At 58.2% G+C, this 14,530-nt stretch overlaps 1 protein-coding gene and 1 non-coding gene across 2 annotated transcripts; both read left to right on the top strand.

The window, feature by feature from the left end:
* Window positions 1-129: 129 nt before the first annotated feature.
* On the top strand, window positions 130-202 carry trnaa-agc (transfer RNA alanine (anticodon AGC)). Its single transcript has one exon. It is a non-coding gene; the product is annotated as a tRNA-Ala (tRNA).
* Window positions 203-1,525: 1,323 nt separating this feature from the next.
* kif20a (kinesin family member 20A) lies at window positions 1,526-14,471 on the top strand. The gene is made up of 19 exons (XM_088932092.1): window positions 1,526-1,596; window positions 4,127-4,293; window positions 5,094-5,183; window positions 5,277-5,396; window positions 6,023-6,161; window positions 6,250-6,425; window positions 7,078-7,183; window positions 7,658-7,864; window positions 8,473-8,584; window positions 8,973-9,047; window positions 9,209-9,352; window positions 9,938-10,106; window positions 10,340-10,510; window positions 10,592-10,731; window positions 10,927-11,029; window positions 11,229-11,418; window positions 11,505-11,596; window positions 12,373-12,510; window positions 13,021-14,471. Exons 2-19 carry the CDS (start codon window positions 4,135-4,137, stop codon window positions 13,348-13,350), a joined length of 2,661 nt encoding a protein of 886 aa, XP_088788218.1. The 5' UTR covers window positions 1,526-1,596; window positions 4,127-4,134; the 3' UTR covers window positions 13,351-14,471.
* Window positions 14,472-14,530: the final 59 nt, after the last annotated feature.

Genomic DNA, 14,530 nt, shown 5'->3' with positions numbered 1-14,530 from the left:
AAAATACACTTTATGTATAGAAATACAAATAAGGTGGGAATATTGTACTTTCTAAAGTCTTTGTTTATGTAAACTGTACTGTAGTAGTTACAGTTTATATACAGACTTCAGGTCTGGTCCAATAAGAAAGGGGGATTAGCTCAAATGGTAGAGCGCTCGCTTAGCATGCGAGAGGTAGCGGGATCGATGCCCGCATCCTCCAAAGACTTTTTCTACACTGCAGTATCACCTATATTTGCATTTCTGGGGCGTTATATACTGTAATTCTGCAAAATCATCTACATTCAACCTTCTACAGTATCATCCGTGTTCGCGTGTCTACACGATTAGGTGTTTTACATTACTACCTATATTTGTTTCTATAATACTACATACTTCTAAGCTGTGTCCTATATTTGGATACCTCTTCCTACGTTAATTTGAGTTTACACTTCTAACAGGCGTCTATTTGCAGGCCCTAGTGTCCCACAATCAAAGGCGCCTTTCCTAACACGACGAGCCGGGACAAACTTCGCCCGCTGATCAGCGCCATCAAGGCAAGACGCGGCACAGACGGGGAGCGACAACAGCGACTCCTGGCGGCCGTGCTGGGAAGTGCAAACTCCCGACCGGCCGAACCACGTGACCCGCTGTGCCCTGCGGCCCCTCAGCTGCCAACAATGTGCCGTTTGTGTGGGACAGGCGGTCCAGATGTTTATCAAATCGATGTGGGTTCACATCAGTGCTTCTTTAGTACCGCCGAAGTGAATACTGTTCACATTTATTGTTCAGTCCCCGAGGGAAAGAGGTACTTGCCCACACACTAAACGAATTTGCACGGCTGTCTAAAGATGGCATGCTGTTTAGATAATCTATTAGCACAGGAAGAATAACATATTTGTAAGGGGCGAGAAATGCTGGCTTCTCTCAAATAAATTCACACAGCAGGTTTATTCAAGTAGATAAGTAAAATATCTACTCATGTGGTAACAAAGCCGATGTGAACAAGAAGACGTAGCTCTTAGAGGCTACTCTGTAGTGATGCAAAGGAACAACTAAAGGTTTATTCCGTGCTGAAAAGAGAAGAAAAACACAACGTTTCGGCCGTGGAGCCGTACCATGCTATAATCAGTAAGCTGAAGTGGGAACGAGCACCCACCAGCTGTGGTAGATCGCCATGTTGGCTCAGCTCGTTACTGTGCTTCTTTTTTTGAGCCAACATGGAGCCAGTTTCCATTGGCTGCACTCTATTTCTCCTTCACAGAGGCACGCCGCCGCGCCCTTTCTCCGCCTGCGCCTTGGGCGAGGGTTCAGCGTGCCGCCCGATTGGCTGGAGCCGCGGCCCTCGCATTCCGAGCGCTGCCATTGGGCGGCTGCGGGCGGCACTCGGAAGGTGATTGGCTATCCCTCCGGGGCGCGACGTTTGAATCGGTTTGTTGAGGGGCCGAGCGCTGGTCCCAGAGTTCTTAGTTCAGCGCGGTTGTTAATTTTAGTTTAGTCGACAGAGGAAAGGGTTTATAGGACTTTTAATGTGCCTCTATTTAAACTTCTAGAGAGGACACGCAGTCAGAAGACGTCAGAACTTTACGGAAAAACCTGCGTTTGTATTTAAAGAAGGTTAGTGTTTTGTTTTGTCTTTGAACTAAATTAGGTTGCGTGTTTTCTCTCGTTAATGAATGTGGGTAATCTCATATTGAGAAAACGCCGCTCGAAGACATACACACGATTGCTGTTACTGTATGAAGTATTACAACAGTAATTCGTCGGTCACGCCAGTAAACCTCAGTAAATTTAAAAAAGACCACGAGAGCGAAACCTTAAAATAACTGCGGACAGTGTGGTCGCGTAAATTAATCTGTAGGTCCCTCCGACTGCGTGCGCTCTTTCTGCCGTAAACAGACTTTCCACCTGGTAAGATACAGCTGCTATAAACACCCCAGTGTTCCTATTATTTCTAAATATGATTGTATATTGTGTACTTACAGTTTTTATTGCATGGCTTATGTGAACTGACTAAAGAAAGCCCTGCATTGAAGCGGTTATAGAACAGAATCGAGAGGATCAGACTGCGAGGTAGGCAAAAACACTTTTTAAAAGGACGCGTGCGTCTGACCGCGGGTCAGCATGTTCTTCGCTTCTCGGCATTGAAATTGAACCAGCCTGCTCGTCCGCAGAGAGAGTGCCGTGGCCGGTCTGAGTGGGTTGTCCACCCGCGGAACTGGTTTGAAACGGCCGGGTTCTCCACAGACTATCCCTGGAAGGGTTTCCTTTCTCGTGGGGGGGGGGAGGCGTGCTCGCCTGACTTGTTTATCCTCGTGAAAGTGAGCTTCCGGGAATCGCGAGTGCTTCACACTCGAACAGCTTCACTCACAGGCTTGCAACTTAGGAACAACCTGCAGCACCGCAATACCAACACTGGTGTTAATTCCTGGACCCGGAGAGTCCCGGGTCTGATGCGGTTTTTCACTCCAGACCGCGCAGGTCTAACAACCGAGAGGAGAGCCCGTCTGACCGCTTTGATCGATAGTAGCTAATTGATCCCGGGATCAGTGATCAGCTGTTTCTTGTAAGAAACCAGGGTACCGGCTTCCACAACGTGGCGGGACAGCTTGTACATCACCCCCACCACTCTTTGTGTACAGACGTGCCTCCTGTCCTGACTGGCCGGGCAGCTTGTTCTAGGGCTCTCTTTGTGTAGAGGGGGTGTGGGACGAGCTTGTCCCCTTGGAGTTTCTGTTTTACCCCCGTGTCCAGCTCTCTCGCTGGGATTAGCAGTTACCTGTGGAATTTACCTCCATTGCTGAGAGAGAGGGAGGCAGCTCTGAAGCTGGTCTGTGTTCAGTGAGGCAGCCCTGTGCCCTGCAGGCTGATGGCTCCTTCCAGCTTTCTCAAACACCTACCTGCACTTGACCCCCGTGACACTGTCCCAGACCTCTAACTGGGCTCCTGCGGGGCCTTGCGCCCTCTGTAGTCCATTCATTAATCTAATTCCTTTTCGAAATTGGACACAGGAGTTTTCATAAGGTTTTGAAAAGCCGATAGACGGACTGTAACAACGAGGAATTAAACTTGAGAACTCGGAGGATTCTAAAGATTTAGACAGCATTCAGGACTGGGCAAATACTTGTGAGTTCTGAAGAGCAGGGGTCCCGGTACAGATCCCTGTGGTGCTGCACTGATTACATCCGCCATCCTGAGCGCCCTGCCCATTGACCAGTTCCCAATCCCAACACATCCATGAATACCTGCTGCCAGCAGTGGGGTTATGCATCTACCGAGACCCCATGTATCCCATGCTGGGTGCTGTCTGTTACTGTTGTAGCTCTGCCCAGCTGAACAAGACTCACCTTTTCTGAGAGTCTCGCAGAGACACTTGTCTGGCGTAGTTGTAGTAGGTGTTAACATTGATCTGAAGCATAAGTAAGATTTCTTGCTCTGTGATGACTTGCCTCCGTTTTGTGCCCTTTCTGTGCCTGAGCGACTTATTTGGAAGAGTTCTGCTAATTGCCTATGGAGAATCAGGTCTCTCGCCTCCTTATGTGCTACTGATGGAACACAAACAGGACCCAGTAAACAATAGAAGCTCGGAGTTTGAGCCAGAGGTTTAGAGCTATTTTTCTGGACTGATGCTTTGCTATTATTCCTATTTGTTGGAGCGAAACTTGTTGGCGTGAGACTCGTACTGCTGTGCACTGGGAGTCAGACTGACAGCACTGTAAAGCCTGGAGTGGATCAGACTGCTGTGCACTGGGACTGTGACTGACAGCACTGTAAAGCCTGGAGTTATTAGCTTTATTGTAAAATCATCACTAGCTGTCTGCTCTGTTGTTATACTGCTGATTTTCATTTATTTAAAAATAGCTTCAGTCTCCCTGCTGTTTGTGGGTACATGGACCAGTGTGTGTCCGTTCAGTGGGCAGTGGCTGCAGAAGTAGGGGGCTCAGGGACCGAGGGGTGTGTGAGTGGGTGTGGGTGTCTGTCCCTTCAGTGGGCAGTGGCTGCAGGTGTAGGGGGCTCAGGGACCGAGAGGTTGTGTGAGTGGGTGTGGGTGTGTGTCCCTTCAGTGGGCAGTGGCTGCAGGTGTAGTGGGTCTGGGAGATGGTTAGGTGTCACCCCTCTAACCTGAGGCTGTCTGCTGCTTTCGCAGTGGTTGTCATGGCGACTTATGGGGCCTCACCGCGCGGCCTGCTGTCGGACGAGGAGGAGGCTGCGGTGTTCGAGTCGACGGCGGCCGAGACCGGCGGCGGGCAGAGAGGGGGTCATCGCCTTGCCGAGCTGTCCGTCATCTCCCCTGGAGCGGACGCCCCCGCGCCGGTGAGACAGGTGACGGGGCAGCGCAGGCGGAGCCGTACTGGGATATCAAACCCCTCGCAGCGTGTGCACGCTCTCGTGTGAACTCTCCCTCTCTCGCACACTCAGAGCACGCTCTCCTGCTCTCGTGTGAACTCTCCCTCTCTCGCACACTCAGAGCACGCTCTCCTGCTCTCGTGTGAACTCTCCCTCTCTCTTGCTCCTGGGTGTGCTCTCTCGCACACTCACATCACGCTCTCCTGCCCTCGTGTGAACTCTCCCTCTCTTTTGCTCCTGGGCGTGCTCTTGCACACTCAGAGCACGCTCTCCTGCTCTCGTGCACTCTCTCGCACACTCGTGGTGTATGCTGTTTTGCTTTCCCCTCTCACCTGCACTCGCTCTACTGTGCGTGCACTCTCTCTGGCATGCTTGCGGCACGCACGCACTCTCCCCCCACTCTCTTGCTCCTGGGCATGCTCCCTCCTCCTCATCTCAGGCGCTCTTTCTCTCTCTCCCTCTCTCTAATCCTGACACCAGTGTTAGCCAGCCATATGCCAGACAGAAAGTAAAAGTGCAAACGGACGAACTTCGCTGCCGTTATGAGTTTTGGTCAATTGCACTCAAAAATGCAAAGCGATTTAGTCCTCGTCATCGTCATTGCGGGCTATTTTCATGAGCCTCTCAACTTCATTAACTAAAACCAAAAAACAGGTTGTCAGGGAACATTTTCGTCTAGATTTCCATCGACTAAATTAACACGCACACACGCACACACGCACACACGCAGGTGAGTATTAAAACCTGGTCCTCTTCCTGGTCCCCAGCTGAGCGCGGACGCCGGCGTGGAGAAGGTGAAGGTGTTCCTGCGGATCCGGCCGCTGACAGAAGCGGAGCGGGAGCGAGGGGAAGACCAGGTCAGCCGCCGGCCGGCCAGGGGTTCTGGGTGGGGGGTTTCTGCTCCCTCTCTGTGTGTTTGAAACGGGTGCGAACCCTCTCCCCCTCCCCAGTGCTGCGTGAGCGTGGAGGGCGAGGACACCCTGCTCCTGCGGGCCCCCCAGGACTCCGCCGCCATGAGGAACACGGAGCGGGGCGTGGGCCAGGCCGTGCACAGGTTCACCTTCACGCAGGTGAGGCGCGGGGACGCCGGGGGTGGGGGGAGAGGGGCGGGGGTGGGCCGTGCACAGGGTCACCTTCACGCAGGTGAGGCGTGGGGACGACGGGGGTGGGGGGAGAGGGGCAGGGGCAGGGCCAGGCTGTGCACAGGTTCACTTTCACGCAGGTGAGGCACGGGGACGCCGGGGGTGGGGGGAGAGGGGCAGGGGCAGGGCCAGGCCGTGCACAGGTTCACTTTCACGCAGGTGAGGCGCGGGGACGCCGGGGGTGGGGGGAGAGGGGCAGGGGCAGGGCCAGGCCGTGCACAGGTTCACTTTCACGCAGGTGAGGCGCGGGGACGCCGGGGGTGGGGGGAGAGGGGCAGGGGCAGGGCCAGGCCGTGTACAGGTTCACCTTCACGCAGGTGAGGCGCGGGGACGCCGGGGGTGGGGGGAGAGGGGCAGGGGCAGGGCCAGGCCGTGTACAGGTTCACCTTCACGCAGGTGAGGCGCGGGGACGCCGGGGGTGGGGGGAGAGGGGCAGGGGCAGGGCCAGGCCGTGCACAGGTTCACCTTCACGCAGGTGAGGCGCGGGGACGCCGGGGGTGGCGGGGAGAGGGGCAGGGGCGGGCAGTGACGGCCTCCTGCTCTGCACGGTGCAGATCTGCCGTCCCGACACGAGCCAGAAGGAGTTCTTCGAGCACACGATGAGGGAGACGGTGAGGGATGTGCTGAGGGGCGAGAGCTGGCTGGTCTACACCTACGGGGTCACCAACTCCGGCAAGACCTACACAGTCCAGGGTGAGAGGCCCGGCGGGGCGCCTGGGGGGGGTGGACCTGCGGGGGTCCCCTGCGGTAACGGCGGTAACGGCCTCTCTCCCTCCCCCAGGTGTGGGCAGCGACGGCGGGCTGCTGCCCCGCTCCCTGGCGACCGTGTTCGGCAGCCTGCAGGGCCGGCTGTACCCCTCCCTGGACCTGAAGCCGGTCCTGTGCCAGCAGGTGCGCTGGCTGGACAGCGCCGAGGTGCGGATCGAGGAGCTGAGGCGCGCAGCCCTGCTGCAGGAGGTGAGGGGGGTGGGGCGCAGGGGGAGTAGGAGGGGGTAGGTGGGTGGCAGGGGTGGGGTTCTGGGTGGGACAAGTGGGGGGTATGGGCGGAGCTATGGGCGGGTCACATGGTTTCTGGGGTGTGGCATGTGGGTGGCAGGGGTGGGGTTCTGGGTGGGACAAGTGGGGGGTATGGGCGGGTCACATGGTTTCTGGGGTGTGGCATGTGGGTGACAGGGGTGGGGTTCTGGGTGGGACAAGTGGGGGGTATGGGCAGAGCTATGGGCGGGTCACATGGTTTCTGGGGTGTGGCATGTGGGTGACAGGGGTGGGGTTCTGGGTGTGGCATGTGGGTGACAGGGGTGGGGTTCTGGGTGGGACAAGTGGGGGGTATGGGCAGAGCTATGGGCGGGTCACATGGTTTCTGGGGTGTGGCATGTGGGTGACAGGGGTGGGGTTCTGGGTGTGGCATGTGGGTGGCAGGGGTGGGGTTCTGGGGGGGACAAGTGGGTGGTATGGGCGGAGCTATGGGGGATCATGTGGTTTCTGGGGTGTGGGCTTTGCTGCCCACTGGCACGATCGGGTGTGAGCCGTTGCCACGGCGTGCTCACAGCTGTCCTGGGTGTGGATACCACGAGCGAGCCAGGGCCTTACACTGTCTCTTCCCTCCTAGGATGAATGCCAGACACCCCAGCGGTCCCGGGTTCGAGGGGTGACCAGTTACGACAGCGGCATCGGTAGCCTCTCTGCCAACAGCTGCAGTGCCACCCGGCTGGACGGTGAGTGAGGGCAGCCCTAGTGACGCACTGTGTCCCCTCGGAAAAAGACCTCACCCCCATTTTCTGTGAGGGGACCCCCCTCCTGAAGGCACCTAGGGCCCAGGTTAGGGGGATATGGGCACCCTCGTTTAGATGTGCCTCTTAGTTTGGAAGCTGGCAATGGGAGCTTGTGTCATTCTGATTCTTGTACAAGTCTCTTGCAGCTCAATGTACCCAGTGCTCAAACTGGGGCAAGAGACTGGAAACTCATCCCATTCCACATGGGCAAAGAGCGCCACCTACTGTTCCACTGACTAACCTGGTGCTCCTCTGAGGTCTCCCCAACCTTCCCAGCACTGACCAGGGCGGACCGAACCCCACCTTCTCAGTGTCTTCTAGCCCACTAGGGAAACGGCACCACCCTTAATTCTGCAGGCAGCAGCTACTCATGTCAGATGGCCCTTTCCGCACTTTCTGATTCTCTCCTCTCTCCAGAGCCGGACAGCGTCTGTCTGGACTTCGACGGCCTGTCCCTGGACAGCAGCGCCGGCGCCGAGGGCGTGCGGTACTCCGTCTGGGTCTCCTTCTTCGAGATCTACAACGAGTTCCTGTACGACCTGCTCAACACGCCGCCCGGCCAGCTCCGCAAGAGGGCCACCCTGAGGCTGTGCGACGACCGCCACGGGAACCCCTACGTCAAGGGTGCGGGGGCGCTGAGCAGCACTGACAGCTGGGATCGGGGTGGGGGGGGGGGGCAGGCAGCAAGCTGGTCCTGTTTGGGGCAGGAAAGGCCCTCCCTGCGTCAGTCTGAGGGTGCCGCAGTCACGGGGGTGAGGGTGGACGTACAGTTTGGGGGGGGCAGGGCAGAGCGAAGGAAAGGGTGGCGTTTCAGAAAGAGGCAGCTTGCAGGAGGAGCGCAGAAGGCGGAGGGCGAGGGATCAGGGCTCTGCTGAAGAGCCACTGCTGGAAAAGTAGAGGGAATCTGTTTAGGACGGAGAGGAGGAAGCGCCTCTGTACCTAGAGAGCTGCGGGTGTCTGGAACAGCCATCCCAGCCAGGCTGTTGAGGCCTTACCACTGAGTTCCAGGAAGAGCCTGGCTGAAATGAAGCTACGATTTGTCGATAAACTGCCAGATGGGCTGAATGGCCTGGTGCCTTTGAGGTCTTTGTGTTTTTTGATGCCCAGAGTGTCCAGGCTGTGTGTCTGTGTTGACTGTATGCGGTGCCAGCGTGGCAGATGGGAGGCTGCTCCTGATTGGTGGATGGTCACCGTGCCGGCGCTCTGATTGGCTCTCTGTCCGTGTGTCTCAGACCTGACCTGGGTGAACGTGCGCAGCGCGGAGGAGGCGTGGCGCGTGCTGCAGGTGGGCCGCAGGAACCAGAGCTTCGCCAGCACCCACCTGAACCAGGCCTCCAGCCGCAGGTACTGGGGCCCGGCCCGGTCTCGTGGGGGAGGGGGAGAAAGAGGCTGCTCGGTCCGGTCTGGTCCAGTCCAGGGGGGGAGTGGGCTCAGCTCGGCCCAGTCTGGTCCGGTGTGGGGGAAGGGAGTAGGGGAGGTGGCTCAGTTCGGCCCAGTTCAGCGTGGGAGAGGGGAGTAGGGGAGCTGGCCCGGTCCAGTCCAGCGGGGGAGTGGGCTCAGCTCGGCCCAGTCTGGTCCGGTGTGGGGGAGGGGAGGTGGCTCAGTTCGGCCCAGTTCAGCGTGGGAGAGGGGAGTAGGGGAGCTGGCCCGGTCCAGTCCGGTGTTCGGGGGGGGGGGAGTTCTAGACTGCGCAGCACCTGGCCTCTCTCGCTGACTGTCTGTCCCTCTGCAGTCACAGCATCTTCTCCATCCGGATCCTGCACATCAACCCGGACGCCCCGGACGGACAGGGAGCGCGGATCAGCGAGTGAGTGTCGCTCACCTCTCGCGATCGCGATCGCGGCTGGTGTCGCCGCACTCTGCCAGCCTGACCTGTCCTGCCCTGTCCCACATTGCCAGCCCGCCCTGACCTGTCCTGCCCTGATCTGTCCCACACTGCCAGCCTGACCTGTCCTGCTCTGTCCCCAGGCTGTCCCTGTGTGACCTGGCGGGGTCGGAGCGCTGTAAGGAGCAGCGCTGTGGGGAGAGGATGAAGGAGGCCAACAACATCAACACCTCCCTGCACACACTGGGGCGCTGCATCGCCGCCCTGCGGCACAACCAGGCCCACAGGTACCCCTCTCTCCTGTCCCTCCTCCTCCTCCTCTCTACCCCTCTCTCTCCTGTCCCTCCTCCTCTCTATTCAATTCAATCCAAGGTTCTTTATTGGCATGACTGATGAGCACAATCAGTGTTGCCAAAGCAAAACAAATACAATTGACATAAAAAAAATCTACTGTCCTCTCTGGACAGTCAGGTCTGTCTGTGTCCAGTTTCTATGGCCAGGCTGAGGTCACTGAGCCTGAGGGTTCTGTTTCTGTTTGCTGTTATTTATCTTGGTTAGATATTCGACTAGTGTGTATTGTCTATTTAGGGTTCTGTAGCATTCCAGTTTGTGTGTGTGTCCCAGTGTGTGAGAGATTGCTGTTTGATCTGTGCTGTGATGTGGTTGAGTTGTGATGCTCTAGCAGTGCTGTCCTGAGGCTGGCTGGTGTCGGTGTGGCTCGGGCCAGTGAGCTTCAGAACCAGCTGGCTCACAGGGCTCTTTGTTGAGCTCAGTTCTCCCTCTCCCTCTCCCTCTCCCTCCCCATGTGGCTGATGGCTGACTCTCTCGCTCTCTCTCGCTCTGACTCTCTCCTGTGCCTCTGCCCGCTGCAGGTCGAAGCCCCCGAAGGTGGTCCCGTTCCGAGACAGCAAGCTGACCCGCGTCTTCCAGTCCTTCTTCTGCGGCCGTGGGCGCTCCTGCATGATCGTCAACATCAACCCCTGCGCCTCCACCTACGATGAGACGCTGCAGGCGCTGAAGTTCTCCGCCATCGCGACGCAGGTGGGGCTCGCCCTCTGCCTATCTCAAGCCCCTTTACCCCTCGTTCCACCTCTCCTCCCTCGTCTCCCTCCTCTGCCTGGCCATCCATCTTCCGTCTTGTATGAGCTCCTTCCCATCCTCCCTTCTTTCCCACAATGCACCGTTAAACCCAGACGTGGACAGACTTTTCATTTTGGTCCAGTGTAGTTCCCCTCTTGCCCATATATGTGGCATACCTTGTTTCTCTCCTCCAGCTTGTCCACGCCCCCCCCACCAGGACCAGAGTGGCCTACATCCAGTCGCTGCTGAGGGAGCACGGGATGAAGATCAATGAGAGCAAATGCGAGGAGGAGGAGGAGGAGGGCGGGGCGACGGAAGAGGAGAGCGAGGAGGAGGAGGAGGAGATCGCTATGTTCGACACGAAGGTCAGTGTCCGCCTCGCCTGTCCTCGCCTGTGCTGGCGCGTATCCGCAGGCCCTCCCTGACGCTCTGTCCCTGGGCTGCAGGCGCTGCTGCGCGCGGTGGAGGTGCTGAAGCAGACGCTGCTGGGCGAGAGGAGAGAGAGGGCTGCGCTGGAGGCCAACATCCGGGAGCAGGTGGTGTCCGAGATGATGGAGCTCCTGAACCGCAGGGAGGAGGACTTCAGGTACCAGGAGAGGGGAGGACTTCAGGTGGAGGGAGAGGGGGGAGAGAGGAGGATTTGAGGGAGGGGGGAGAGGGGAGGACTTTGGGTACAGGGAGAGTGGGGGAGACTGGAGTGTTGGGGACCACTTTTTGCGTGTAGTGACCGGGGGGCTGGCAGCCCGCGGCCCCCTGCCCTGACGCTCCCCTATCCGCACAGCGAGACGCTGCAGAGCGAGCGCGAGCTGCTGGAGGAGCAGTACGAGGACAAGATCCAGAACCTGCAGGAGTCTCTGAAGAGATACTACAGCCGGGAGATCCAGGTGAGCTCTCCGAGCTCGGGTTCCAGCCTGGGTGGAGGAGGCACTCTCCAGTGTGGGGGTGTGGTGGGAGACCTGGTGCTCTCTGGACTGGGGGGTGCAGTGGGGGCCCTTCTCTCGACTGGGGGGTGCAGTGGAATCTAAAGGAGAAAGACAGGTGAATAAAGCAGAGCACGACTGAGTCCCTCCCTCTCTCTCTCAGGAGCGGGACGAGCAGATCGAGGAGATCACCGCAGCCCTGCAGGAGGCGGAGAAGAAGGAGCCCCCGGCCCCCAGCCCGCCCCCCCTGGCGCTGCGGCGCTCCCAGCGCCTGGCCTCCCAGGGGCCGGAGCAGCGCCGCCTGCAGGCCGAGCTGGAGCAGAGCCGGGCCGAGCTGGAGCAGAAGACGAAGGGTGAGGGGGGGCCGGCGGGGGGGGGGCTCGGAGCCGCGGCCTGGCCGACTGGGTGACTGACCCACGGGTGCGCCCTCTCTCCCCAGAGCTGCAGCAGTACCACGACCTGGTCCGGCTGGCCCCCACCGAGACCACGCTGACCGCCAGGGTGGACAGGAAGCTGGAGGAGAGCCAGAGGGTGAGCGAGGGCTAGGGTCCGCTGTGTCCGGCAGCGGTGTGACGGGTGTGGACTGTGCGGTGCTGACCGCTGTGTCCGGCAGCGGTGTGACGGGTGTGGACTGTGTGGTGCTGACTGCAGTGTCCGGCAGCGGTGTGGACTGTGCTGTGCTAACCGCTGTGTCCGGCAGCGGTGTGACGGGTGTGGACTGTGCTGTGCTGACCGCTGTGTCCGGCAGCGGTGTGACGGGTGTGGACTGTGCGGTGCTGACCGCTGTGTCCGGCAGCGGTGTGACGGGTGTGGACTGTGTGGTGCTGACTGCAGTGTCCGGCAGCGGTGTGGACTGTGCTGTGCTGACCGCTGTGTCCGGCAGCGGTGTGACGGGTGTGGACTGTGCAGTGCTGACCGCTGTGTCCGCCAGCGGTGTGACGGGTGTGGACTGTGTGGTGCTGACCGCAGTGTCCGGCAGCGGTGTGGACTGTGCTGTGCTTGCAGAATGTCCGGCTGCTGCGCCAGGAGCTGTCCACGCTGGGGACAGGACTGCAGTCCGCAGAGAGAGCCTGCTGTCACAACACGGCTGGAGAGAAGCGGTGTGACGGGTGTGGACTGTGTGGTGCTGACTGCAGTGTCCGGCAGCGGTGTGGACTGTGCTGTGCTGACCGCTGTGTCCGGCAGCGGTGTGACGGGTGTGGACTGTGCAGTGCTGACCGCTGTGTCCGCCAGCGGTGTGACGGGTGTGGACTGTGTGGTGCTGACCGCAGTGTCCGGCAGCGGTGTGGACTGTGCTGTGCTTGCAGAATGTCCGGCTGCTGCGCCAGGAGCTGTCCACGCTGGGGACAGGACTGCAGTCCGCAGAGAGAGCCTGCTGTCACAACACGGCTGGAGAGAAGCTGAGACTCGCACTGGAGGCCTGCGACAGCATCTTGGCCAAACAGGTACTCTACCTGACCTGGCTGGACTAGACACTGTCCTACTGTCCCATACTGGAGTGTCTCTCTCTCTCACACTGGACTAGACACTGTCCTGTTGTCCCACACTGGAGTGTCTCTCTCTCTGTCTCACACTGGACTAGACACTGTCCTACTGTCCCATACTGGAGTGTCTCTCTCTCACACTGGACTAGACACTGTCCTGTTGTCCCACACTGGAGTGTGTCTCTCTCCGTCTCACACTGGACTAGACACTGTCCTACTATCCCGTACTGGAGTGTGTCTCTCTCTCACACTTGACTATACACTGTCCTGTACTGGAATGTCTGTGTCTCTCTCTCTCTCACACTGGACTATACACTGTACTGTACTGGAGTGTGTGTCTGTCTCTCTCTCTCTCTCACACTGGACTATACACTGTACTGTACTGGAGTGTGTGTCTCTCCACTATACACTGTTCTACTGTCCTGTACTTGGTGTCGTACTGACCTGCTGTCCCCCCATCTCTCTTTGCAGGATCAGACGCTGGCGGACCTGCAGAACAACATGCTCCTGGTCAAGATGGACCTCAAGAGGAAAGCTGAGAGCCTGGCAGAGCTCCAGCGCAGTGGACAGTACCCCCCTCTGGCTGCCTCTGGTACTGCGAGCTCCTGCAAGAGGAGGGGTTGTGGGGTGGCAGACCTGGAGAACGTGCGCCCCCAGAAGCGGCCCCTGCTGCACGGCCTGTTCCACAAGCGCAACACCCCCACACCCCAAACCCCCAGCACGCCCTACAGCTGCATCCTGCGCTCGCGCCAGCAGACGCCCACCCTGGCCACCCCCAGCAAGTACCGTTTGAAGCTGTGAAGCCCCGGGCCGGACGCCTTCCAGTTCTGGTTCTGATCCCTTCTTCCACCAGTCCCGCCAGTCCAAACCTCTCTGCTCCCATGAGGCCCGAGTGCCTGCAGGCCCCCTCCTGCATGCGGGGGCTTGAGTTTCGGCTCCTCTGGGTTCCCTTCCTTGCCAGGCAGCTCTCGCTGCGCTTAATTAACCCAGACGCAGGTGCCTGGTGATCGCCAAACGACTTCGGCCAGGGACCCCCGAAGATCCCTGCTTGTATTCCGAGAGGAAACCATTCAGGATTCTTCTCCAGAGCTGTGCCAGCACACAACCTGGCACAGAAATGAGCAGGCTCCAACCCCACAGCACTGCAGCTGGGGCATGCAAGCTGGGCACAGGCTAGGGACTGTGGGCATAACTGGACAATTCAGCTCTTTTTTTGGGCAGGTCTTGTTACACAGAGCACAGCCTTTGCAATTTAATAAGACGGTATCTTTTATACACTTTTATATCACATTTGTAGCTTTATTTTTATGGGAGTTTTTATGTACCTGCTCCTCTTTTTATTGGTGTTTTTTATGTATTTTTTTTTTAATACTGTGGACCTCTGCAGGCACACTTGTCCCTCCAGCTGTGGGATGTTGGGGAGTCATGTGGGTTTGCTGTCGAGAAGGGGACTGGGTAGATTCCGAACACTAACGGACAGATCCGGCTGACCCCAGCACATCGCCATGGTGACCAGCTAGCGCTTGCGTCTGTGAGCCTGGGCCCTGTGTAGCACCAGCATGGTGATGGCCATATGGGTGAGATCTGACACCATTGATCAGTGTCCAACTGAAGGCAAGATATTAATGCAGGCCAGCTTGAATGATACCTGAGTTAAGGGTTGTGTTTTCTCTGTGGGTCCAGAGTTCTGGTGCAGCCTAGCAGGGAGCAGGATGTGGAGGGCTGGTGTTGCTGCAGTGTCTATAAATGCTCTGCACCAGTATTGTGCTGTTCTGTATACGTGTGTGTGTGACATGTCTACACCAGTGTCTGGTTCGCCTGCTGGGGGAGGCGGCTCCAGCTGTGTTCTGTTCTCCTATGCATGTTCACGGCGTTGTGCAATATTCTAACTGCAAATAAAACAATGAGAGTGCAAACCCTCACCCTGATGTTGTGCCTTTGTTACTCAGTGTGACACCCCGTCCACCCTGTGAGCAGGAGG

Source organism: Atractosteus spatula, chromosome 14 (assembly GCF_055471065.1).
Source record: "Atractosteus spatula isolate fAtrSpa1 chromosome 14, fAtrSpa1.hap1, whole genome shotgun sequence".
In the NCBI taxonomy this organism is placed as follows: domain Eukaryota; kingdom Metazoa; phylum Chordata; class Actinopteri; order Semionotiformes; family Lepisosteidae; genus Atractosteus; species Atractosteus spatula.
The sequence above is the reverse complement of the archived record's forward strand: the minus strand, read 5'-3'. Positions and strand labels throughout refer to the sequence as shown.

Bases quoted from the DNA above. Each gene is read 5' to 3' on its own strand.
- kif20a (XM_088932092.1), top strand. From the start codon at position 4,135: ATGGCGACTTATGGGGCCTCACCGCGCGGCCTGCTGTCGGACGAGGAG. The intron at 8,585-8,972 runs GTACTGGGGCCC...GTCCCTCTGCAG, and splicing joins AACCAGGCCTCCAGCCGCAG to TCACAGCATCTTCTCCATCC. The intron at 9,353-9,937 runs GTACCCCTCTCT...TGCCCGCTGCAG, and splicing joins CGGCACAACCAGGCCCACAG to GTCGAAGCCCCCGAAGGTGG.